Below are 27,769 nucleotides of genomic sequence, written 5' to 3' on the forward strand. Positions count from 1 at the left end.
CACTTCAACATCTTGTCATTTGCATTTTTAAATTACTGGTTACAAACTGTGGTGATTCGTGTAGAGGTCAGAATTGTGTGTATTAGTTTAACTTCATTTTCAGCTTCCTTTTCATGTCAGGATCAGGTATTTGCCTCTCTAAGTAGGCCAAACCATGACATATACAGGTATGCATATCTTTTCACAGTTTTTTAAAACCCCTTGAAGACAAGTACAAAACAGCATGTGGTTTGCATCAGCTCTAATAATAAAATATAAATGAGATCTAAAAGCTCCTTAAAAGATCAAATTCTATAAGATAAGAAGAGCCAAACTCATCCCATCTTAAGGCAATCAATGTGTGCTTAAAAGCCCATTCCTAATTCTAGCTCTGCCTAAAGGGGAAAAGAAGTCTTAATCTACAATACAAATATTGCTAAAAGCCCAATGCAAAGGTTCATAAAGGTTTTCCACTGCAAAACTGCTCTGTTTAGGTAAACCATGTGATAAGAAAAAGGTTAAGGTGATAAGTTACAGACGAATTAAATCAGCATGTGGTCTTTAGTAACAAGACAACCCAAATCAATTTAACAAGCTACACTACCAAACCTATTTTATTATTTCATTACACTAAGAATTTGAAAAATCAAAATTTTTTGTCACAGCAAGTATACATTTTAGAATGGAGTTTGAACAATGGTTCAGGATATTGATAATCACTAAACAGATAGCTACTGTGGTATAGAAGGAAAATCTCATTTATTGGTTTACTGTTATGTAAAGATAACAAAACATATAATAAACATATGCATGTTGTGACATATGGTTTCATAGGTCCATAACAGTGTGTAAAGGATTAAAACGCATAGGTGGCCTCTGTTAACCAATAAGATGAATTTGTATAGATACACAGGATTTTATATCCGTGCATTTGAGTTAAGGGGGCTGAATAGAAATGTTAACCTTTCAGATTTTTTAAAGATAAAATATTTAAAAAAAACACAAGCATTACTGTCCCCTTACTTTACAATGATTCTTTGCTTGTCTTGGTTTATTCCATAAAGGTTTTGGCACTAACATAACAGCATGTGAAAGAGCTGAATGGGTGTAAATACGTTTGCAAGGCACTTCATGCCCTTGCTCTAACTGTGTCAAGACGATGAGGTTTGAACGCCTAAACAAACACAACCCAATCTAGCCCTGATTCACAATTCTGAGCATGTGAACGCTGCATGATCAGAGTCGACACGGCGTGACGTCAGCAGCCATTCTGTCCAATAGCAGCCTCGGTGTCCAGCCTATGGCGGTACAGTAAATAGTATCAGCTCTGCCTCCTTTCTCCTTTGCTGCAGCGATGAAAGCAGACTAGACAATCGAGTTAGATCCGCAGATGTGGTATATAATCGTCTGTCAGACATTTTAGTGCCAGTACGCAGCCTGGTGAGCTACCAGCTCTGCGGTGGGTTTTCTTTTCTCGAACACTGTGGGTTTTTTCTGTCTCCAAGGGGAACCAAAGCAAGCTGAGATACAGAGTGGGGAGGCAGACGAGTCCGGCCCACTGCAGCGTGAATCACCACAGACTCGCCCTATCGCTGAATTTGCGTTCGTTTTTCTGTCGACGTGCGCATCCCCTCGGAGACGGAAGGTGAAGTGGAGGGAAGGGACGTGAACCGACTCGGTTTTCGACTCTCTGCCGCAGCCTGAGGCGAGCTGCTAGGCAGAGCATGCTAAAGAATGAGCCAAAGGGACACGCTGGTTCATTTGTTCGCCGGAGGGTAAGTCACAAAGCCTAATGTTGTACAGTTACAGAGTTAAATAAGAGTTGTCTTCTACTATATGAGGGGAACAAAAGGGGCGTCGAGGCGCGTGCTTTTCAAGCACACAATGGCAGTTATGCTAAATAATGCACGTTCATCACGTTAGTGTCAAAACTTCCGGTTATTTCTACCAGTGCAGACATCAGCCACTGCAAACCATCCTAAAGTGTGGTTTAGCGTCAGCTAGGCTGTTTGTTTTTCATGTCTTTTAAATGTCCACCATTTTCTTCACATCGAGAAAATTCTTTATTTTTACAGCCTGTGGAATTTCATTTCCGGGCTCATTCAAACTCTATGGATGACTATAGTCCAGCTGCGACCACAACACTGCTACCTCCACGTTATTGCCGAAAGTATTTTATCGTCTGACTTGACACAGATTATGATTTTTGGTGACATCCCATTCTTAATCCATCTATTTTAATACGATGTCGGATAAGTCTTTGCAGCAGTAGAAGCTTCAGCTCTTCTGGGAACACTTTCCTCAAGGTGTTCGGCTTGGTTGAGGTCAGCCAGGTCAGTCAAGGTCTCCCACACTAAACTCCCTCACCCATGTCTTTATGGACCTTGCTTTGTACACAGGTTTACATTCAGGTTGGAACAGGAAGCTTCTATCCCAAACTGCTCCTACATAGTTTGGATGAAATTTTCCTAAATGTTTTTTGTATTCTGAAGCATTAAGAGTTTTTTCATTGAAATTAAGGAGGATAAGCCCAATTACTGAAAACGTTGCTCTTGACACAGTACAGCCTGGCAAGTACCGTTCTCCTGACTACTGCTAAACTCAGACCCTTCCATGGGATTGACAGACAGAGAGGCAAGTTTTTCACCCCAGAGGACATGTCTCCAGTGTCCAGTGGCGTGTGCTTTACAGCACTGCATATGACTCTTTGCATTACACTTGCTGATGTAAGGTTTAGATCCAGCTGCTTGGCCATGGAAACCTGTTCAGTCTATTGCTGGGCTAATCTCAAGACCACATTAAGTTTGGAGCTCTGTTGCTATTGACTCTCAACAGCTTCTAAACACACACATTTACATGGCCTACCATTCACATGGTTATAATACTACATAAAGTTGACTGAATAATTAGTATTTAGGAAATTCTATTATTATTATTATTATTACACGGGTGACATCCTATCACTCTACGTCACTAGAATTCACGGATCTCCTGGCAGCGACTACTTCTTTCAGTGTTTTCAGAAGCAGTCTGCTTGCCTAGGTTCTTGATATAACAATCTGTATATATGTATAACTACAGGTCCTTCTCAAAATATTAGCATATTGTGATAAAGTTCATTATTTTCCATAATGTCATGATGAAAATTTAACATTCATATATTTTAGATTCATTGCACACTAACTGAAATATTTCAGGTCTTTTATTGTCTTAATACGGATGATTGTGGCATACAGCTCATGAAAACCCAAAATTCCTATCTCACAAAATTAGCATATTTCATCCGACCAATAAAAGAAAAGTGTTTTTAATACAAAAAACGTCAACCTTCAAATAATCATGTACAGTTATGCACTCAATACTTGGTCGGGAATCCTTTGGCAGAAATGACTGCTTCAATGCAGCGTGGCATGGAGGCAATCAGCCTGTGGCACTGCTGAGGTCTTATGGAGGCCCAGGATGCTTCGATAGCGGCCTTTAGCTCATCCAGAGTGTTGGGTCTCCCACAGATTCTCTATGGGGTTCAGGTCAGGAGAGTTGGCAGGCCAATTGAGCACAGTGATACCATGGTCAGTAAACCATTTACCAGTGGTTTTGACACTGTGAGCAGGTGCCAGGTCGCGCTGAAAAATGAAATCTTCATCTCCATAAAGCTTTTCAGCAGATGGAAGCATGAAGTGCTCCAAAATCTCCTGATAGCTAGCTGCATTGACCCTGCCCTTGATAAAACACAGTGGACCAACACCAGCAGCTGACACGGCACCCCAGACCATCACTGACTGTGGGTACTTGACACTGGACTTCTGGCATTTTGGCATTTCCTTCTCCCCAGTGTTCCTCCAGACTCTGGCACCTTGATTTCCGAATGACATGCAGAACTTGCTTTCATCCGAAAAAAGTACTTTGGACCACTGAGCAACAGTCCAGTGCTGCTACTCTGTAGCCCAGGTCAGGCGCTTCTGCCGCGTTTTCTGGTTCAAAAGTGGCTTGACCTGGGGAATGCTGCACCTGTAGCCCATTTCCTGCACACGCCTGTGCACCGTGGCTCTGGATGTTTCTACTCCAGACTCAGTCCACTGCTTCCGCAGGTCCCCCAAGGTCTGGAATCGGCCCTTCTCCACAATCTTCCTCAGGGTCTGGTCACCTCTTCTCGTTGTGCAGCGTTTTCTGCCACACTTTTTCCTTCCCACAGACTTCCCACTGAGGTGCCTTGATACAGCACTCTGGGAACAGCCTATTCGTTCAGAAATTTCTTTCTGTGTCTTAGCCTCTTGCTTGAGGGTGTCAATAGTGGCCTTCTGGACAGCAGTCAGGTCGGCAGTCTTACCCATGATTGGGGTTTTGAGTGATGAACCAGGCTGGGAGTTTTAAAGGCCTCAGGAATCTTTTGCTGGTGTTTAGAGTTAACTCGTTGATTCAGATGATTAGGTTCATAGCTCGTTTAGAGACCCTTTTAATGATATGCTAATTTTGTGAGTATGAATATTAAATTTTCATCATGACATTATGGAAAATAATGAACTTTATCACAATATGCTAATATTTTGAGAAGGACCTGTATATATAATGTAAGTTTAATACATTTTTTGAAAGGAAAGTCTGTTGAATAAGTTTAAAACCTTGGTATACTATTAGTGGGCCGTACCTAGCAGTAAGCTTATGTTTTTATCTCGGAGGTCCTAAACAGTATCAAAATGAAGACCTGTTTGCAAAGTGACAACTAGTTTGTTATAGACCTCAGGCTTATGCTCACACCTAAATTTATTACAGAAACAATCATCTAATTCAAGTAATGTTAATTTGTCAGCCATTTTCATCTAGGAAAATAGAAACACACATTAAAATTGAGCAGACCTTCTGACCCAGCTCATCTGTCTTGAATTAACCCAACTGTCTTTCGTTCATCTGTGCCGGGAGTTGGCAAGAACACATTACAACCACAAATAAGCAGAATTTCTGCCCTGCTTTTCTTTTTCTCTGAAAGACGCCTCTGGCTTCTGCTGCCTTCCCAAGCCACATTGAGTCTCGCACATCCAGCATCGAGCCCAGCCCATAAGTGGGTAAAGGGTCACCAGTGGCTCAGAGCATGAATGTGTAATGGTGTTTTGAAAGGTAAATATAGCTAGTGCCACTCTAGAGCAGCTCCCTGCCAGGATGTCAGCACAGTCCACCGCAGGAACACAGCTTGTGCACACTTTACACATCCTATAAAGCACTGGAATGATTTGCATGAAATTCGTTGTTATGAATATTTGCAATGGTTAAAATGAAAGGCTTCGTACATCCGTTTTAATATGCAGCATTTTGTTGATGAAAGCAGATCGATGAAGCCAGGCAGTGTTTGTCTGATCTACATTTGTGTGTTGGGGTTGAAAAGAGCATTATGGTTAGGGTCATCTTCCCTTTTTTGCATTCTCTCCTCTAATAACTTGGACCTTTCTTCTCCTAGATGTGGTGGTACAGTAGGCGCCATTTTGACTTGTCCTCTGGAAGTGGTGAAAACAAGGTTGCAGTCCTCTTCCATCACACTTTACATCTCTGAAGTCCAGCTCAGCACCGTGAACGGAGCCAGTGTGGCCCGTGTTTCTCCACCAGGACCCTTGCACTGTCTCAAGTGAGAAAAATATGTATTTTTCTGGACGATTTGATTGTAATTTATGAGTCGGCTTTGGCTGTTATATAATTCTTACTGTATAATAACCTTGGGGGAAAGAAACAGCAACAGCATGGTATTACAGTGTTAACAAAAAACATACAACAAGGTCCAATTTCTTCTATTGTAAAAACAAAAAAGCTTCCAATATTCCTACTACAGCTAAATTACCAATACAGCAATAATAATGTTATCTCTTAACTCTTATTAATTTTTCTTCATTAATAGGCTTGAATGAAAAATGTAGAATAAACACCTCTTAAATTAGATGCAGTTTTCAAGCATACTGTGCACAATATTATATGTTTTTATTTTGTTCTGCTCCTTATGGAGTAATACCAGGAGTATAACAAGCTGATATTAGCTAGCTAATTAATTAGCCTAGCTGCTCAGGTAGCCAGCGTGCTGCTGAATTTGCCCATCCGGCTAACTGGAAGTTTGCAGCAACGGGTGGGGGAGGGACAGCACTGCTTTACTTTATGGTCCATACAGCCAGAGAAAATTTGGATAACTGAGGCAATTTTCTGGCACCTATTTGAAAGAACTTTAAACCGTCAAAACGGTACGACGGCTAGCAAAAACATAACTTTCTGATATGATTGGTAGAAAGAAGAAATAGATTTGTTTTAACATAGTCAAATAACTCAGGGATATATAGAAATATCGATTAATAGTACAAACAAATAAACCTTTGTGAGGATTGACAGTATTGTCATATGGCTTTGGTGAGTATTTTATCTGTAGTTCCTGGACTATAGTTTTAAAATGGATTTTTTTCACCAGGTATGGGGTAAATCTTATTAATAGTATTGATTTACATTGTTATCGGTTCTAGATTTATTGCAGCCTTAAAGGAAATGGGTGTCGTTGCACAGCTGAGATAAATCGGATGTTCTGTCTGTAAACTGCTAATATGTGCGTTAGCCATGTAGTTACATTTATTAAGACTTGAGTGTTAGGATTGTTTTCATCTGTATAAAAACAACCAGATCAAATTCAAGAAACATATTTGTGTCATTCTTTTCAAGTGAATGTTTGCAATCTGCAACTTTATTTTGATGTAGCATATACCATTACTAATGGTGACTAGACTTACTTTTAGTATTTCCTTTATCTTGGTTTTAAGTACCATTGAAATGGAAAGGCCTGTAAATAGGGCTGCATAATATTTTGCAGCGATATCACCATTGCAATATCAGATTGTGCACAGTTAATATTGCAAAGGACTATTTGGAAGGCAGTATTGGTTGGATGTTATATTCCAGTCATCAGGAACTGACTGTGCTGTTCAGTCTGTTGAATGGAGTCTCTGCACTGAATGACCACACCTCAAACTGATAGCAGCCAAAGGTTGGACAGATCAGAGTGTTGGAAGATCCATAATCACAGATTTGAAAGTCAGGAGTAAGGAAAAAGTATGTTTGTTGCAACTGATGTCATCGCAGTATATTATGGAATAATATTGCCAGCGGATGAATACCTAATATATGTGTAAACAATGGAATATTCCTTTTAGTTTATCATATCAGGATGCGACTCAAAGTAGTTAATATTAGTCACAGCAAACTTTATTGATGTAGAATTCCTGAAATAAGATTTATTTTTTATTCTGTCAGTTATTTGTATATTTTAAGCCACTAAACTACTTGTGTAGAGCTAAACAAAAACCCCAAACAAGAAGGGCAACACTGTTAAACAATCTGGCTTCAGGTTTTTGTTAGCATTAGCTTCTACATAAGATGTTTCACCTCATTGCCGCTTGTATCTTTTAGGGGTTTTCCTTAACTATTGATTTACTAAAGTTCCAAAGAAACTGTCCATTTGAGTAAATAAGATCCAATTCCTCTTGTCTTTATACCAGTGGAAAGACAGCTTAAAGATGAATGGAGAAGTGAGAGTGCAGGGGGATTCAAAGCAGGTTTCTTACTTGTTTGGATGCCGCATCACTTTGTTGTGGTAGAATATTTTGAATGAGCACTTAGAAATGTGTTGTTGTCACGTAAATATTAAATAAATATGCAGCCTTTCTTTTGCAAAACTGTCTGTTGTGTCACAGAGCGTGCCACTCAGTTTTGAGCGTATTGCATAATTAACAAGCTGCTGTGTGTGGAATTTTCCACTGCAAAATGCAGAAGAATGGATGCTATTTCCAACAACCCTGGTTTTAATTAATATATACAGTACAGACCAAAAGTTTGGACACAGCTTCTCATTCAAAGAGTTGTCTTTATTTTCATGACTATGAATATTGTAGCTTCACACTGAAGGCATCAAAACTATGAATTAACACATGTGGAATTATATACTGAACAAAAAAGTGTGAAACAACTGAAAATATGTCTTATATTCTAGGTTCTTCAAAGTAGCCACCTTTTGCTTTGATTACTGCTCCGCACACTCTTGGCATTCTGTTGATGAGCTTCAAGAGGTAGTCACCTGAAATGATTTTCCAACAGTCTTGAAGGAGTTCCCAGAGATACTTAGCACTTGTTGGCCCTTTTGCCTTCACTCTACGGTCCAGCTCACCCCAAACCATCTCGATTGGGTTCAGGTCCGGTGACTGTGGAGGCCAGGTCATCTGGCGCAGCCCCCCATCACTCTCCTTCGTGGTCAAATAGCCCTTACACAGCCTGGAGGTGTGTTTGGGGTCATTGTCCTGTTGAAAAATAAATGATGGTCCAACTAAACGCAAACCGGATGGAATAGCATGCCGCTGCAAGATGCTGTGGTAGCCATGCTGGTTCAGTATGCCTTCAATTTTGAATAAATCCCCAACAGTGTCACCAGCAAAGCATCCCCACACCATCACACCTCCCCCTCCATGCTTCACGGTAGGAACCAGGCATGTAGAGTCCATCCGTTCACCTCTTCTGCGCCGCACAAAGACACGGTGGTTAGAACCAAAGATCTCATACTTGGACTCATCAGACCAAAGCACAGATTTCCACTGGTCTAATGTCCATTCCTTGTGTTCTTTAACCCAAACAAGTCTCTTCTGCTTGTTGCCTATCCTCAGCAGTGGTTTCCTAGCAGCTATTTTACCATGAAGGCCTGATTCACACAGTCTCCTCTTAACAGTTGTTCTAGAGATGTGTCTGCTGCTAGAACTGTGTGGCATTGACCTGTTCTTTAATCTGAGCTGCTGTTAACCTGCGATTTCTGAGGCTGGTGACTCGGATGAACTTATCGTCCGCAGCAGAGGTGACTCTTGGTCTTCCTTTCCTGGGGCGGTCCTCATGTGAGCCAGTTTCTTTGTAGCGCTTGATGGTTTTTGCGACTGCACTTGGGGACACTTTCAAAGTTTTCCCAATTGTTCAGACTGACTGACCTTCATTTCTTAAAGTAATGATGGCTACTCGTTTTTCTTTACTTAGCAGCTTTTTTCTTGCCATAATACAAATTCTGACAGTCTATTCAGTAGGACTATCAGCTGTGTACTGTCTCCACCTCCTGCACAACACAACTGATGGTCCCAACCCCATTTATAAGGCTTGAAATCTCACTTATTAAACTTGACAGGGCACAGCTGTGAAGTGAAAACCATTTCAGGTGACTACCTCTTGAAGCTCATCAACAGAATGCCAAGAGTGTGCGGAGCAGTAATCAAAGAAAAAGGTGGCTACTTTGAAGAACCTAGAATATAAGACATATTTTCAGTTGTTTCACACTTTTTTGTTCAGTATTTCATTCCACATGTGTTAATTCATAGTTTTGATGCCTTCAGTGTGAAGCTACAATATTCATAGTCATGAAAATAAAGAAAACTCTTTGAATGAGAAGGTGTGTCCAAACTTTTGGTCTGTACTGTATATCTTACAGTTGTCTTTTCCAATAGGCAAATTAATTTAAGTTGCACAGTAATCAGTTTTTATTACCTTTTTGAGTCTCTTAAACTAGACTCTTCAGGATGTTGTGCACTGCCTCTGGACATCCAAGTATGTGTTATCACGGCATGTTTTTGGTGCTCAACAATCCTCTATTTCCTACATAAACTGATCCCTGGTGTTGCCCTTGACACAAGCAGGTGCTGGCAGAAATAGAGTGACACGATGCGGAGTGCAGAAGGGCTAACGAGGGAAGCACTTTAGTGAAAGGAAAGGCGATAACCGACACACAAGCTGAATTGGGTCGGGATGCAGACCTAGATCCATTTTAAAGTAAATTCACTCCAAACTCTCTTTTAGCTGACCTGCTCTGTTTTCTGAAGATCAACCAATAAATAACGATCCCTTTATTCATATCTGATGCCATGCACAAACCTCAGGATATCTCTCTATAAGAGCAAATGTGCCGTTTAAAATAGTAACAGTACATAGTGAAGAGTTCTGCAGAAAAAAACAGCCATTTCATTCAGAAAAAAGTCAAGTATAAAAATAACGTCATAATCAAACGAGAGTCATTTTGCCAGCTGACCTTTAGGGTCTAATTTTAATATCAATTGGGTGTCCAGAGTCTGGCCAGAAGGTCTTTGTGCTGTTCTTTTTTTTTTTTTTTGCACTTTGGATCCATGTCCTTGTGAAGATGTGCAGCGGCAGAAGTTGAATCGGGTTACTGGGTTAGCCTGGTCACAGTTGAATAACCTTTAAACTGACCAGAGGAAAACACATGATCTGTCTTGATAAGATCACAGTAAACACAGCCTGCTCCACAACACGTGTCCAGCCGTTTATTTTGGATCTTGCTGCATGCTATTCGTCACTCCCTGTTTAATCAGGTCACATTTTGGCTCCTGTTTCTAATTTTCTGCTCCTACGGTAAATGAAGCTGCAAACACCTGCGCCACTACTTCCTTTTTATGGGCATGTAAATAAAAGATCAGAAGAAGACACGAGTTTATTGTTTCAGCTCTTGCAGGACCATTTGCTTGATAAAACACTGTCTTGTTGCTGGAAATGATAAAAGAATAGTCCACAGTGAAATGTTTTCTGTTTCTGCAGGTTGATTCTGGAGAAAGAAGGTCCTCGCTCACTGTTCAGAGGACTGGGCCCCAACCTTGTAGGCGTGGCACCTTCCAGGTATGTAAAGGATTATCTGCTGTGTTCTTAGGCTTCTGCTGTTTATTTAAAGCCAATGGTTTGCAAAGGGGCAAGCATGCCTTTCTTAATAAATCAAAGACATAGCACACTAGTTATTAAAAGGAATTTATGCAAATCCTTATTATGTGTTTTTTGGTTTTCACTACATTGTGTGTTTACATGATTAAATAGCTTTATTAAAATCTCATATTCATGCAGAAACTAGAGAAAACTATTTAATTAAACCGTAACTCACTGAGCAGTTGTATTTTGCCATTTCTATTTAATCTTTTGTAAATAAGACAATCCAAATCTTAAGCAATAATCTGAAATGTTCAGCAAACGAAAACAAAAGAAAGGGAGATAACTTTCACACGTGTGTTTGATGTCATAACCAATACGGAGAAGTGGGTCACTCCAATCTTTTATGCCCTCACAAAACAGCTTCAGAAAGGTTTAACCCATTGTTATCGTTATCGGTCCGTACAAATCTCTGCGCCATTTACATGCACCATGCATTTTTTGGTGGGACGTCATGTACCGGCTGCAGCAGTGGAGGGAGGAAATCTCTGCTTTTATCTGAGCGGAAATGAACAAGTTCTCTGATTCTTGTTTATCTGGTTGGGGTTGGGTAAGGTCTTTGACCTCAGATTTAGAATAAAGCTGCTGCTTTATTCTAAATCTGAATAAAGCAGCAGCAGGTACTCTAATCATGTCACTCATTTTCCTTGGTACTCTACAGGAGATCTTTTATTCAGGCACTCTTCATCTCTCCAACCTGTTTAGGCTTTCCAACATGATCTGTCATTTTTCTCTCTTTTTATTTTTTAATTTTTTTATTTAGACGTCGGAAAAATCTGATTTCCAAATAAGGTTTTTCAGCCTTTCCGTGTATTTTTGTGGCACCTGTAGGCCAGGAAATAAAGTAGTTGTTCACCAATAAAGAGGATGGGGATTAAGCGGTTTGGCCCCTGGCCCTTCATGTCCAAAAGTTCTTTACAAGAGAGAAATGTGCACAACAGGACAAGAGCTGAAGATGCAGCAGATGTGTGTGACTTTCACAAGTTATTAATCCAACCATGTCTGTCCATCTTTCATAGGTAGCTACGCATCGATCAGGCTTGTCCTGGCCGATGCTAATCCAGTTCTCTTTAAGGCCATTGTGACTGATTCTTATCTTTACCAACACACAAAAGACAAGATAAAAAGTGTTTCTGGTTATTTGAAAAGATGGTAGCTTTGAATTCAACAGAAACTGGAGGGATTAAACGTTAGATCCATCTATGGATCAAACTATTTGCCATCAACCTTTATCCAATTTGTGTTAAACTAAAAAAGTGTGTAAAAAGTAGCCTGCATGCTGCCGATTGGTTTGAAGAACTAAAACGCATAGAATAAACAGAAAAACAAATTCAGTTTTTTTTCTCAATATTTGATTTTCAAATGACTAACAATAGATGATTAAAGGGGATCAGGATGATTCATTCGGTGCTGTTCATTCCCCTGACCGCCATCAGTGGTGGGCTGGGTGGGTTCAACCATTCTGGATCCTATGGCCTTGCTCATTCTGCTGCAGAATTTGACCATTGCTGCTGCTATCAATCGCCTTAAATTAATGTTTCCTAGCATTCTTTTAAAACAATAAATTACTGTATAAGCATTCAAATTATAATACTGGGGTTTTGTGGAAGTGCAAAAATAAGACGCGTACTTCGGGACAAACAAATCAGGACATTAAATATGTCAGAAGATAAGCAGGCCGTAACAGTTTAAATGTACAATATGTGCAATATAACTTTGTGATCGAAGATATTTCAGTTTGAATCTGCATGGCGAGCTGTGGTTTCATATTTTCTGTTGTATTTAGTAAATCGTCTCACCTGATTACATCTGCCGATGCTAATGAGAGCGCGAACCACTAAGCACGCTCCTGGCATTCACTAACAACACACATTGAGACTGTGCAGACAGCTTTCAGTGCTAACTTGTTTCTTTACAAAGAGACACACACACACACACACACACAGCATGTGTCATAGAGTTTAATATTAGTCTGCAGAAACATTGACTAAATCCTTGGATTATTTATGGAGGGAAGGTCAGAGATAAATTAGTGACATGGGATTTTTGCTCTCATGCTTAAACAGAAACAAAATCCCATCTAATTTTAGTTCTCTGTTTTTTACAGTTTAGGGTTGGTAAATAAATTTTTTTGCAGTTGAATTACTTTTTTTTTTTTAGCTGTTGGTAGCTTGGGATGAATGTATAATTGGGTTTTGCTTTCATTTCCCAGTAATGTCTCACTTGCCTTTGTCCTGGTATTATTATCCACAGGGCAATCTACTTTGGAGCCTACTCTACAGCCAAGGAGAAGCTGAATGGAGTGCTGGAGCCAGACTCGACCCAGGTGCACATGTTGTCTGCTGGGATGGCAGGTACTGACGGCTCCCTCTCTCCTACCCTTCTGTCCGTCTGTCACTGTCTGTTTAATCTGCCTGTTTGACTGTCTGTCAGGCTGCCTGGGCAGTTTTCTCACTGATGGGTTTTATTTTCAAAAACATATTAAACAGTATTCTGTATGTCTTCATTAAGACAGCCTTAATCGTTTTGTTTTTTTTAAGTTTTTCATCACTCATTGTCATCATTTATAGTCTCCCAGGCACCACCCTTCCCTCTTACCTGAAGCATGGTAAAGCTAAATGATATTGTCTGTTATAAGAAGGCATTATCTAGCTGTTTCATGTGTAAAAAAAAAATTATTCTAAACAGTAATTGGTCTATCAGAAAGCACAATTTAAGACTCTAAGGATCAAACTGATCTCAATATAAATGTTATTTATTTGGTAAAAAGTATTGCAATTAATAACAGTCCTGTGTCATGCTATCTAAAATATTCGATTTCTTTCTAAGTAAATTCGGAGCATACCAGTTATGGTACGTCTTTAAAACCAAACCTTAATTTGCCAAATCTAATGTTCTCTTAATAGTGGCTTTGCAGAAGACATTCAGCTGAGACAATGTCCTCTAACCAGATGTCAGACCTTTATGTAACTGAACCTTATGAGATAATTCATTTCAGAGATTTCATGCTACAGTGTGAAACAGAACCCTTGAAAGTGCCTTTTGAAAGTGTAAAACCACAAACTTCAATGTTTTTATTGGGATTTTATTTGATAGACCAACACAATGTAGCACCTTATTGTGAAATGAAAGGAAAAGGACACATGGTTGTGTAAATACAAATCTGGAAAGTCTGGTGGTTATACGTATTTTATCCCCTTTACGTCAAAATAAAATCCAGTGCAACTAATTACTTTCATCTAATTATCAAGTAGAGTCCCTTTGTGGGTAATTGACAATATTAGTGATGAAAAGCATCGTGAAGGCAAAGTAACGCACCAGACAGGTCTGGGGTAAAGTTATGGAGAAGCACAGTTGAGTAATAAAACAATATTCTCAGTTTTAAACATCTGTTCAGTCCTGCATCTGAAAATAGAGTATGGTACACTCGCACACCTACCAATACGTGGTTTCTCACCTGAATTGACAGACCCTCCAAGGAGGGCATTAATCAAAGAGGGAATCAAAAGGACTAAGAGAACTGGACGAACTGTACTGTGATCGCAGCTCAGGTGGGAGAATCTGTTGACAGGACATCTGTTAGTTGTCCACTCTACAAATCTCCCCTTTATGTAAAAGTGGCAAGAAGAAATTCATTGTTGTAAGAAGGTCATAGGAACTCCTGGCCCACATGCGCCCTCATCCATGTCGGCTCATATTCTTATCTTCCTGCTTGTTTGACTGCACATCTTCCTTCTTGTCAAGCTCATTGACGAAGGAACATGGATGCTCCCGTTTTTCAGAATAATGTCAGTGCCACTAAATTTACTACATATATTTCTTGTATTTCCTCCACAGCCTGGTACCAATGGGCCCACTGAAAGAACCTCTGATTAACCGGGACACTTCAAAAACTTTGAAAAGGGTGCTCTGGTCAGATGAGAGCAAAACTGAGGTTTTTTGCCCGCATGCAACATCTTGTGTTGCAGTAAACTAACTCTGCACATTCCCCCAAACTAAGCATGGTGGTGGTCTCATCATCCTGTAGGGGTCAGGCTAATCCTAGTTGGTGGCAAGATGGAGAGATAAATACAGGGCACTCCTGGAAGAAAACCTGTTAGAGGCTAAAAGAGTCTTTAGACTTGAGTAGAGGTTCACCTTCCAGCAAGACATCGACCCTAAACATACAACCAGGGCCACAGTGGAACGGTTTCAATATGTTGGTCCAGACAAACATTCAAATGAAAATCTTTTCCAAGACTCGATTATTGATGTTCACAGATGCTCTCCTCCCAATCTTACAGAGCTTGAGCCACATGGCACAGAAGAACGTGGACATTGTACTCTCTTTGAGTACAAAGCGGTTAGAGATGGACACAAAGAGAATTGGATGATGAATGCAAAATGCATTTCTGACATTTATATGGAAAAAAATGTTGAAAACGGTCATACTTTTCCTTCCACTTCACAATTATATGCTTTTTTGTGTTTGTCCCATGAAATTCCCAAAAGTACATTGAAGTTTTGGTTGTAAGGGTTAAGAATACTTCTCAAGGTACTTCATATGGTGCATAGAAATTAAATCTGGTCCTCAAAGTTTAGGTTGTGCTTTCCACTTCTCCTATCCGCACCGTCCCTCATGTCCTCCATCATTATTTTCTTTCTCCTGTCCTTGCCCTTCTACCGTTTTTTTTATTTATAATTTTGAAGCCTTTCCAGAGGCGTCTGTAAATAGTTTAACCTCCCAGTTGTGACTTAAACAGTGTGGTCTGGGCCCCCCCTTCTTTGCTTTGTGTGTATAGAGAAGAAAACACGGCCCCCAAAGGTCAACCGGGGCCCCCGGCACTCGGGCGGACGCGTCAGGTAGCACCCCATTTCTTTACACTGGTATGATGAAAACCATGGTGATTTTTATCAATACTAGAACATTTCCAGATGGTGTTTAATTTGTAATGATATTACCATTTCTTATGGTATAGTTTTTACTTTAGGTTTAGGAGACACACCTCCCTCTTCCCCTTAATTTGTTACAGCAGCACAGTAAAGGTAAAGACACACGTGTGTTGATTGATTTTATTTTATTTTTCTCAACACAAAAGAAATGCTAACCTTGTCACCGTGCAGAAATTTGCACATAGTTTGTTTCATTTTGTGTTTCGTCATCATCCGTTTCGATCGGTGTCGCTTCGGTCAGTTCTTTTCAGTGGAAGCTGTTACCAGTTCACGCTGATTTCAGTCTGAAACCTGACGACTGTTGATATTTCAGAAGAAACTGACTAAAAGGTCTCAGTTTCAAACAGAAAGTCAAGTATGAATGTTTAACTCCACATCAGTCACATGTTTGCGTAAAAATGCATTCATAAGCTACTAACTGGAATTTCTAGTATATATTGTTTTTCATTATTTTCCTATAGATGAGGAAACCTGAGCTTAGGCTGCTTGACGATTGTTTCTTAAAACATCCTGTACCCATAGATACGTATATGTACTCCACATATAAACTAATTTCATCTATCTGTCGTAAACACATATGTAATATATAATGTAATATGAGAAATATGAAGCTGAGCTTTCTGGCTGAACTTAACGCTAATTCAGGATAATTGCTTCAAGTTTCATAGGCTAACTGTATAGAGGAGTTCCCCTTATGGCCTCCCAGCTTGAAAATGTGGGCTTCTTTGTGATTGGAGGAGAGGAGCTGCTCCCACTCTCTACCTCGCTCAGACTTACTTTCTGAAACTGGCTCCTGTGTCTGAATGTAGGTCGAACCCCTCTGGAAACACTGCACGTGCATTAACGGCTTATAGAACAATCTAAATGCAGAACTTGCAGCAGCATGTTCATACACAGAAGCAGCTTTCTCTGGAAGTTGAACAAAAGAAGTGGAGTTGCACAATATCAGGATGAAGTGTGTGTTGATCAACTTTGTGGCGAAGCTCGAAAAGCTAAAACAGCACATAGTGTTTGCTTTTGCTGCTAGTTGTAATTTTGTTTGTGTGACGTGTCAGAATTTTGCCCTCCATTCTTATTTTATTTGGATGTATCGAAGTGGCATAAAAAGTGAAGAAAAAAAATCCTGAACAATTACAGTGTAAAGAGCATTTAGTCTGCTGTCAGAAAAGTAGTTTGACTTTTGATCAAGTGTTATGTGTACTTTATGCTGATTTGTGTAAAATGATCACAGTTTTGCATTTTGATAAATATCATTTGTTACACTAAGGAATTAGTTTATTTTGCCTAATAGTATTCAGTCATTGTTAATCCCTGCAAAAGAAAAAAATTATAATAATTTTTGAAGTCTATGCAGCGTAGTCCGATTAGATCCGGGCCGCTCAAGTGTCTTGCAAAATGATTAATACTTTTTGAACTTTTTTTGTATTTTGTCGAGTAAAAGATAAAAACGTCATTGTAGTTTTTGGGGGGATTTTATATGATAGACCTATGCAAAGTAGTGAATAATTGAATGATTAAACCCAATGACTAGAATCCACTGCCAGTGCCTTCAGAGGTCCCCTAAATAAAAAAAAAAACACCTGTGTGGAACTGAATCTCTGTATAAATACACCACGGCTGAGGTGTTTGGAGGTTTGTTATTGTCCAAACAGATATTCAATGTTAAAATGTCTTAGTCAAGGTCCAGACCTTAGTCAAATTGAGAATCTGTGGCGAGAGTTGAAAATTGCTGTTAACTCATGCTTCCCATCCACTCGGACCGGACTACAATGCACTCCTTTTATTTGTAAAAAATGTTGAAAAAGCACATTCCACACTTATAATAACAATAATAATAATAATAATACTTTATAGCACCTTTTTAAACAACTGTCATAAAATGCTTTACATTCAAAAAATATGTTTAAAAAACCTCATAAATGATACAAGAATCACACATTGTTAGCCAATATATATAAATAAATAAAAGACGAGATGAAATAATAAAATAAGACAAATTCAAATATTAAAAGCCTTATTATAGAAGTAAGTTTTAACTGATGATTTAAAAGATGACAATGAAGAGGCCTGTCTAATATTTAGCAGAAGAGGGTTCCACAACTTTGGAGCCCTGACCATAAAAGCCCTTCCTCCTTCTGTCTCCAGTCGAGCTCTGGAAGTGGAAAGTAAACGCTGATTACAGGATGTGAGACTTCGAAAAGCGGCGTAAGGGGTTTGAAGCTCAGACAGATAAGTTGGCACAAGACTATTCAGGAATTTGAACAACAAACAATAACATTTTTAAAATCAATTCTAAAAACCACAGGTAGCCAATGCAATGAGGACAGAACAGATGTACTGATATTAATGGGATCTAGTGAGAACTCGAGCTGCAGTGTTTTGTATTGGGTGAAGACAATTAAGGGAACATTGGGGCAGACCAGCGAATAACAAATTACAGTAATCAAGGTGGAAGGAAACAACGGTGCGAATAAGAGTTTCTCCGTCAGAGAATGAAATAAATGATCTGATTTTCGCAAGATTCCTAATTTGAAAAAGGGCTGTTTTGGTAATGTTTTTAAAATGTTCGGGAAAAGTAAGATATGAATCAAAGGTCACCCCCAAATTATTGGCTTCATGAGTTAAAACCAAGAACAGATAGAGACTGAGCTGCTGGATCCCTTTTGGCCCGGGGTCCAAACACCATCACCTCAGTTTTATCATTATTGAGTAAAAGATAAATATCAGACATCCACGTTTTGATGTCTGAAAAACAAAGAGTAAGTTTATTGAGAGTAGAAAGGTCTGATGGGTTACTAGCCAAATAAGAATCGTCTGCATAGAAATGAAAAGAGACATTGAAATTATGGATGACCTGACCAAGTGTTACCATGTAAATAGTGACCCCAGAATGGACCATCGGGGAACACCACATATGAGAGAAGCCAAGCTGGAGGAACTATCGCCAGAAGTTACAGAAAACATTCTGTCATGCAGATAAGATTTGTACCAACCCAAAGCAGTTTCTCTAGCACCTATCCAATAATTTAGTCTGCTAAAAGAATAGCATGATCAACTGTGTCGAACAAAGCCAAGAGATCTAGCAACATGAAGATGGTACAACAGCCAGCATCTGAGTTTATCTCGATATCATTCACAACGTTTAACAATGCAGTTTCTGTACTGCGATGTTGTTGAAACCCAGACTGGAACTTTTCAAAAAGTGAGTTTTTTTGTTTGTTTTTTTTTTTTTTTTTTAGATTTTTTTTTTAAGATATATTTTTTTTGACAGTAGGCAGACAAGAAAGAGGGGTAGAGAGAGCGGGAGACATTCGGCAAATGTTGCCGGGTCCGGGACTCGAACCCGGGACGGCCGCTTCGAGGACTGTAGCCTCCGTATATGGTCGCGCGCTTCACCCCTACACCATCAGCGCCGCGCCAAGTGAGTTTTGGTTTAATAAGTTATGCACTACTTTGTGCTTTTTCCATCACATAAAATCACTGTAAAATACATTATAAGATTATATCTGTAATGTGACCGAATGTCATTGTCCAAGGGGCTTGAATAGTTTTGCAAGGTGCTGTATTAGTTGCAGGCTGAGTTGTAATATTGTTCCATCTCCATTATATCATATTCAACTATCACTGATTTCTGTTTTGAGTTCGTCACCACGGCAAGGTTAGCATTTCCACATGCCTCGCTTTATTTTCAAATCTGTTTCAGTAAGCATCTAACCTTTTTGTTGCTAGTCTAGAATATGACAGACAATGGCTCAGTGAATGTGAGGAATACTTTCTCATTTTATTGTATTTACTTTGCGCTTCAGATAGACCTGAAGTTTGGTTAATCTTTATTTTCCTTTTTACAAAGGATAAAGTGGAAAACAAATAGCTGTAAATGAAGTTAAGGCTTGAATTAAAACTGGAGTAAGTAGATGGTGCATAGAGTTGGGCTACAGTTTAAAGAAAGATGGGAGGAGCCGGCTCACTCCCTCACCTCCCATCTCTTCTCCATCTTCTTGCTCCAAAGGTGGGTTTGGGTGGGAGGTTGGTGGGCTTTGTGGTAGATGTGACTGCTGCTTGTGTGTGACTGTGGAACAGAAAAGCCTGTGTCTATTTTAGGGCTTTACTGTAAAGCTTTCACGCCTGCGTGATTGGGTGGGAGACCCCCGCCATCTGAACCCCCCATATCTGCAGGCTTCTAGCTGCAGCGGGGAGGAGCTGGAGGAGCTTTGCCCCTCCCTCGTGAGTACATGCCATCAGACGCTACTTCATTTTACTTCCCTCTCTTTTCTTCTTCTTCTTCTGTTTGTTCTTCTCTTTCTTTCTCCAACAGACCTGTGTACCTCGTTCTGATGCAGCTGTCTCCACATAGGTCTCTGTTGCATTGCTACACTAGATCTGTCTCTGCTAGACCGTCTCTGGCATTAAAAGCTTCCTGCAGCGGCTAGGATTAATGATTTATTGCCGATTTTGGCTCATTTTCTTAAATGAGACGAAATGCAAATTAAGCAACATAATACCATAAAAACAACGCTTACCTTTGCGTCTAGCTGATAAACAAAGACACTGTTGATACATTAAACACATTTAAAATGTAATACTCTACCAAAAAGACATGTTATCACTTACAGTGTATACACTCTTTCTTTAAATTGACAGATTAACCTAACATTATGTTTTGCTTAATAAAAACACAGTGAAACAAAATGTCTCGCCACTATTTTAAGTAAAGGCTGAACTAGAAACTTCTCAGCCACTGTCTGCTTTGATCAATTGAAAACAATCACCCGGAAACCTAGTATTTTATGCTCTACTTTACTATTGGTGTGTATCTAATGGCCGTTAGTTTGCATCCAGCGCCTAAGCAGTGAAACACTTGTTCATCACGGGATTTCTATGAAGCATAACGAAAAGTGAGCAGGCATAGGGTTTTCCTTATTAAATACACTTTAGAGTACAGGTGCACCGATTTCTGATTTTATCTCCGACCTCCAATTTTGTAAAGTTTTGACATGCCGATACTGTTCTTTGCCAGTTTTGATTGCTTATTTAAGAAAATTTCAAAATGTTTTTTTTAATATTTTCTAGATTGATTGTGAATGCAATTTGTCTTCACAATAACATGTTTATTGTAAAATAAAACAATGATTTTTCTCCAAAAAACAAGATGCAATTACAGAGCTAGCTCTCTGTGCATCACTGGAAATCTACTAATACAGTAAAATCCTCCTAGTTATTGGACAAGCATTTTGTACGTATACAACAAACTCAAAGAATTACAGCAAATTTTGTGCTCTTCTTTATTAGACAGAATATACAGTAGCTCCTTAACGTTTTTGCACACATAAAAATATAGGAGCAGATAATATCAGAAGATATTCATATTTTCTCTCCATGATCCATTATAAATAATTATTCCCACTTAATATTTTAAAGGGAAATTATTATTTGTATTGGCAACAGAGGTAATGTGTGTAAGAGAGAGCAGTCAACATTACATTGCTCTACACTTAAACAGGATTTCTCTATTTCACTCTTTGTGTAATACCTGTAAAACACTGGCAAATATTTCCATATACAGCATGTTTTATGGGGAAGCAGACGCCACGATTGGATAAAACCACTACTGTAAAATTCAATCTTCCTGTTATCTGTTAAAGTCTCTCACTCTTTGTTTATAAGTAGCAGCCTGAATAAACAGCTGGCTTTCTTCAGTAGAAAATACTTTTATGTAGCTCCTTTACACTTTGTGTGCGTCCATTGATTCATTTTTAAATACATGACTGATATAGCTAACTTTAAGCCTTCTTTCCTCAGTAACAACATCAGCACTGAAGAGTATTGTTGGCAGGTGACCCCTTAGCACTATGGTGCATTCACTGATGGGGAAAAAAATAATGCATTTTTTGAGTTTCCAACCAGTTGGTCCCCTAGTCAAGGCCATTCTAGCTAAAAATGTGCCCATTCAGGTCATGGGCCAATTTCTCGGTACATCTCTACATTTTAGTGTTCGTGACACCAATGACAGATTCACCACATTTTGATTTGAGCTTGTGAAATGAAGACACTTCATAAAATGGGAACCAAAAACTTTCCTTTTAGATCATTGCAGTTGCAGATTAGGTTCTGATGACTCACAATAACTCTTGTTATTTTTAAAATAAATTAGCCTTACAGTAGTGTAGCAAAATTAGGCCTAAAAGGAAGTTGCTGCTTGACTTCATTTAGCTGCTTTTGTAGTTTGGTATTGATATTTTTCAAAAGTCAACACAGCACTCATAACAATGCTGGTTGCTTTTATGTCTTTTATAAAAGAAAAAAATCTAATAATTCAGTAATGTTTACCAAGAAAGAGCATTCTTTCTTGTCTTTAACTCCTTATGTGGTATTTTTTAAATTCTTTTTAATTAATGCAGCGTTTATCTTCAGTCATCACATTTAATTTTTAAGAGTTTTAGTCAAATAAGACAAAGCCAATTGATCCTGTTTTGTGAACTGCTTTCTCTCTGTCCTTGCACCGTGTAGAATTTCAGTGCAGCTTATTTGCTTGTGTTATTTCACGTCTCGAGGGATCTTTCTGAACCTTTGATTTCTTCTGAATTTCCCAGGGTTCACTGCCATCACAGCCACCAACCCTATCTGGCTGATCAAGACCCGGCTGCAGCTAGACTCCAGGTGAGGATCCAAAGTTTCTATGTGCAAAAATAAGCTCTGCGCTCCTTCGTTTTATCGTAGCAGTCATAACTGCTAACTTAGAGCTCCTTGCTCCTTTTTTTATTTTACATTTCTGCACATTATAACCGCAAACCTCAGGCATTTTATGTGAAAACACACGCAAAGTAGTGCATACATGTGAAACAGAATTAAAATGATACAATGAAACATCCCCTTAGATAACGTGGTGTTGACAGAATCATGCTCTGGGGATGCTTTTATTCAGCAGGGATAGGGAATCTGGGCACAGCTGGTGGGGGAGAAGTGGGGAGTTTTCAAGACGATGCAGAACAATGCTAAATATACAGCCAAAGCTACAATGGAACGGTTTAAAGCAAAGCTCATGTGTTAGAATGGTACAGTCAAAGTCAAGACCTAAATGTTATACTATGTGTTGTTCTCTAGCATAAAATTCAGCCAAAATAAAGGTTTGTGTGTCTAATGGGACAAAAATGTGAGAAACTTCAATATTTATTAATACATTTCAAGGCATTAAACTCAAAGTGTCTCTATGATCCCAGAAACCGAGGAGAGCGGCGTATGAATGCATTCGAGTGCGTGCGGCGGGTGTACCAGCTGGATGGCTTTCGGGGTTTCTACAGGGGAATGTCAGCTTCGTATGCTGGCATTTCTGAGACTGTGGTCCACTTTGTGATCTATGAAAGTATCAAACGAAAACTGCACGAGTCCAAAGTCCATACCAGCATGGACGAAGAGGACGAGACTTCTAAGGATGCCTCAGACTTTGTGGGCATGATGCTCGCAGCAGCCACATCTAAGACCTGTGCCACCTCCATCGCCTATCCTCATGGTAGGTCTCTCTTTTACTGTGTCATTATGCTTGGGACCAGGATTAATGAGAATAGTGAGAACTCAGAAATTAAAGTTCTAAATCTTGAGATCTTTCACTCACGGAAACAAATGGCCAGTCTTTATTTAACAAAATGTTTTCTTCTCACCCCCCAACTGCAGAAGTGATCCGCACACGGCTACGAGAAGAAGGCAGCAAGTACCGCTCCTTCTTCCAAACTCTTCTGACAGTCCCCAAAGAGGAGGGATACCGGGCGCTGTACCGTGGCCTGACCACCCACCTTGTCAGACAGATTCCTAATACTGCTATTATGATGTGCACCTATGAGGTGGTGGTGTACCTGCTCGGCCGTTAGCAAACTGTGGCCTTCTCCTTCCTGTTTAAAAGGGACGATGGTAAATAACTGAGAAGGATGCCATTTTGACTTGGAATGGTAGGTTTAAACCGTGAAAGAGAAGACCAAAGTAAACCAGAAGATGCTCTAATGAACCAGAGAAGGATCAAGGAATAAGATGCAGCTAATGGAGAGAATATCAGCATCATCAGGTGGAGGGTACGCAGCTCAGAGGAGAGGTGCAGTTGTTAGAGATCTGTTCGATTTGACTTCAAGCTGAATTCAGTGGCCTGAAAAATTATTAGTTTGGATGAAAAAAGTGTAAAACAAAATTAACAATAAAATATTTTCAGATATTCTACATGGGGAATGTTTAGAGACAACTTTCAGGATGCATTGAGGCTTAATTTTAATCAATTTCAATAGTTCACAAATCTGTTTTGCACACCTTGTCTCTAGTAGCCTGCACTTTTCCAGGTACAGGAATGTCCAAAAAAGCTGAAGTTGTGTTTGAGACAAAGGTGTCTCTATGTTTTTAGGTCACCTCAATCACTCTTCTTCGCTCTAAACTTAGACTTAAAAGGTTTGCCTCTAAACACTGCATTTAGTTGCATCTCAATGAATAAGAATATCATCAAAAGTTAATTTAGGCAGTTCAATAAAGTCACACTTGCATTTTATGTCGATATATTACACACAGAGTGACATTTTTCAAATGCTTTATCTGTTCATTTTGATGATGATGTCTTGCAGCTAACAAAAGCTCAAAATGTTGTCCTTTTGAATTTCCCCACACTCTGGAAAGGGCTTTGGTTCACTGTCTTTTCAAGGCTGTGTTGCATATTGTTGTTGCATGAGCCTTTTTTTTCACCACAGGTTATATTCCACTCAACTTTCCATTAAGATACTTGTACACAGCATTCTGAACAGCCAGTTATGTTTTTTTCCTGCGCTGTTATGAGGAAGAGAGTCTCTATAAACAACTAAAGCTCATTGCTAAAGAAGCTGATTCTACAGGCTGCTGTATGCATGCATTTTAATGGAGAGTTAAGTGGATGGAAAATATATTGTGGAAAAATGTGCACAAGGGGGATAACCACAACGTTAAGATTGTGAAGCAAATGCCATTCAAAACTTTGGAGGAAATTCACAAGGTTTGAACTGAAATTTAGTTTTTCTTATACTTGTCAAAATTAGCAGAAACAAACACTTAAAATATATCACTCTCTGCATAACAAGTCATTATAAGTTCCACTTTTTGAATAGATTTGCCGAAGTAAAAACTTTTAGATGATAATCTAATGTATTGAGCTGCACCTGTGTATGTCCCCTAAATGACCAGCATTGAGTGGTAAGAGCCTGTGCACCAAAACATAGGTTAAAAATCTGACCACCTGTGTGTGTGCTTTACTCCCCCTCTTGACCTCTTGGCTCTGTGATGATACGGTTTCGTTCAAGTTGGCCTTCCGTTTGGAGGTATGTCTTTGATAGCTCTGAAAAATACGTTTTGAAGACCTACTTTCGCTCAACAAGTCACTGCTCAGAACCTAGGACTTATGATTTGGAAGCAGAAAGTTAGGTCTTTCATGAGATACGAAGCCTGCATGTGGTTGTTACTGCGTCCTTAATGTACGGAGTGTCTTCTGCTAGAGTTACTACTTGAATATAATGTGACAGTTTTCGGAAAATGTTGGAGTGGGAGGATGTTGAAAGGTTCCTCATCTAAAGGCCTGTCTGTGTGAGAGGATGTGTGCCTCTGCAGTCATGTGTGCCTGTACGTCGAACAAATATATACTCCAGATATCCATTTACTAACTGTTAATCTTGCAATACAGTGCAGTTTGGAATGTTGATAGTAAGAGCTTAGGTTCCCACTCACACCAGTCCTTTCTTCCCAGTGGCTTCCAACTGACCTGATAACATGCACTTTTGTGGCCTTTCAGGGCTCGTGCTTTGCTTTCCATTGTGTGGACGGACTAAACTTGTACATTGTGAAAGAAAAACAAAGTATTACTGTATTTCTAAATGGTATTTTCTGTTCTCATAGCAGATGCTTGTACAGTTTAGACTTTCCATTTGTTGTGAAGGATGTTCAGATGTTTTTCTGTACTAAAATAGTGTGTATGAATATCTGTTTTTGTTTCTTCCTGAGCCACTCTTCTGGTCATGCTGTAGTTTGCCTTCTCAAAAGATTGTTTTCATTTTTGTGCAATTGAACCTGTTTTGACATTGACTGTTGACAGACGTATTAACATCGCTTGGCTACTTTTTCCTGTGTTTGTATGTTGCAGAGAATCGATAACTGCTGCAAATAAAAAAAAAAATTTGAAGTGTTAAGAGACCGAGCATTGATTAGGTTTGTTAGGTCCATTAAAAAAGGGTTGAATTTTGCAAAGGTTAGTCATGTCTGTTAATTAGAACGTTTCCATGTGCTTTACGCTCTGCCAGACTGTGCTGTTGTTTTCTATGCCGCTTGTTTTAAATCTCATATTTTGGGAGTTTCTATGGGGGAGTTCAGAAACTGGAATCATTTTTCAGACCCTACAGGGTTGTAGATATATATATATATATATATATATGTACATATAATATACACATTTGTTTCTCTGGTGAAAATAAACGGAGAGCTTTCATGATTCATGTTTCAGAACACCCGACACAAACTCCCTGTGTTGCAATATCATTTCAGAGGCAAACTAATCTGTTGTAACGTGTATTAGCTTTTCAGTTCTGGCATGTCTGGCATGCTACCACCCTATGGTATTAGTTTTCCTTTTTTTGGTCAAAAGGAAAGAAGACGTGCTTATTTGATGTCCATTTGTTGCTGTGAAACACTAATAGCTTTGATTTATGTTATCGGCTGTGCTGCCGTAGTGCATGAGGTCACATTACCTGAATGTGATGTGTGAAAACAACTGAACAAACCATGCAAACATTTCGCTTGATAACTTATCATTCACGTCAGCGTCTGTGAGCGAGTCAGTGTCTTAGGGAGGTTCCCCCTGGATAGGGTGCAGCCTGAAACAGGGTTGAACTATGCTAAGATATTATGTTTCCCAGGTCCGTCATTTGTGTGTTTGTATGTTTTATCTTTGTTTTTTAAACACAAAAGCCAATAAAAAACTATTTACAACTACATTTTTGTGTTTATTGTTTATTAAATCATTGAACTATTTGCAGTCAAATGTTAGGTCACATTCATAGCTTGTGTTCCCAGTCAAGGAACTTTGTATAATTTCACTTTCTTCTAAATATACAGTTGAAATCAGATTTAAATACCTTGTATAAAAAGAACCAGTTTCTTTCCCCTCTGAACTTCAAATCTGACTAGACTTTCCCTGTTTAAGGTCAGTTAGGATTACCAAAATTATCTTAATGATGATAGAGCTATTTTTCTTATTACTTTTTTCAAATTCAGATCTTTACATACACCAAGATTACTATGCCTTTTAACCAATTTGGTAAAGCCCAGGTGATGTCTAGGTCTTGTAAGTTTCTAATAAGTTAATTGACAACGTGTGAGTCCATTAGAGGCATGCCTACGGACATACAGGGGTTGGACAATGAAACTGAAACACCTGGTTTTAGACCACAATAATTTATTAGTATGGTGTAGGGCCTCCTTTTGCGGCCAATACAGCATCAATTCATCTTGGGAATGACATATACAAGTCCTGCACAGTGGTCAGAGGGATTTTAAGCCATTCTTCTTGCAGGATAGTGACCAGGTCACTACGTGATACTGGTGGAGGAAAACGTTTCCTGACTCGCTCCTCCAAAACACCCCAAAGTGGCTCAATAATATTTAGATCTGGTGACTGTGCAGGCCATGGGAGATGTTCAACTTCACTTTCATGTTCATCAAACCAATCTTTCACCAGTCTTGCTGTGTGTATTGGTGCATTGTCATCCTGATACACGGCACCGCCTTCAGGATACAATGTTTGAACCATTGGATGCACATGGTCCTCAAGAATGGTTCGGTAGTCCTTGGCAGTGACGCGCCCATCTAGCACAAGTATTGGGCCAAGGGAATGCCATGATATGGCAGCCCAAACCATCACTGATCCACCACCATGCTTCACTCTGGGCATGCAACAGTCTGGGTGGTACGCTTCTTTGGGGCTTCTCCACACCGTAACTCTCCCGGATGTGGGGAAAACAGTAAAGGTGGACTCATCAGAGAACAATACATGTTTCACATTGTCCACAGCCCAAGATTTGCGCTCCTTGCACCATTGAAACTGACATTTGGCATTGGCATGAGT

At 39.4% G+C, this 27,769-nt stretch overlaps 1 protein-coding gene across 1 annotated transcript; it reads left to right on the forward strand.

Annotated features, from left to right (window-relative positions):
* Window positions 1–1,279: 1,279 nt before the first annotated feature.
* LOC124869897 (solute carrier family 25 member 36-A-like) lies at window positions 1,280–26,639 on the forward strand. The gene is made up of 7 exons (XM_047368125.1): window positions 1,280–1,754; window positions 5,429–5,593; window positions 10,570–10,647; window positions 12,982–13,082; window positions 22,251–22,317; window positions 22,878–23,167; window positions 23,329–26,639. The coding sequence occupies exons 1-7, from the start codon at window positions 1,714–1,716 to the stop codon at window positions 23,520–23,522; spliced, it is 936 nt and encodes a 311-aa protein (XP_047224081.1). The 5' UTR covers window positions 1,280–1,713; the 3' UTR covers window positions 23,523–26,639.
* Window positions 26,640–27,769: the final 1,130 nt, after the last annotated feature.

This window comes from Girardinichthys multiradiatus, chromosome 6, assembly GCF_021462225.1.
Source record: "Girardinichthys multiradiatus isolate DD_20200921_A chromosome 6, DD_fGirMul_XY1, whole genome shotgun sequence".
Taxonomy (NCBI): Eukaryota; Metazoa; Chordata; class Actinopteri; order Cyprinodontiformes; family Goodeidae; genus Girardinichthys; species Girardinichthys multiradiatus.

Coding starts and splice junctions, on each gene's coding strand:
- LOC124869897 (XM_047368125.1), top strand. CDS start 1,714: ATGAGCCAAAGGGACACGCTGGTTCATTTGTTCGCCGGAGG. Junction 5,594..10,569: donor GGACCCTTGCACTGTCTCAA/GTGAGAAAAATA, acceptor CTGTTTCTGCAG/GTTGATTCTGGAGAAAGAAG. Junction 23,168..23,328: donor CTCCATCGCCTATCCTCATG/GTAGGTCTCTCT, acceptor CCCCAACTGCAG/AAGTGATCCGCACACGGCTA.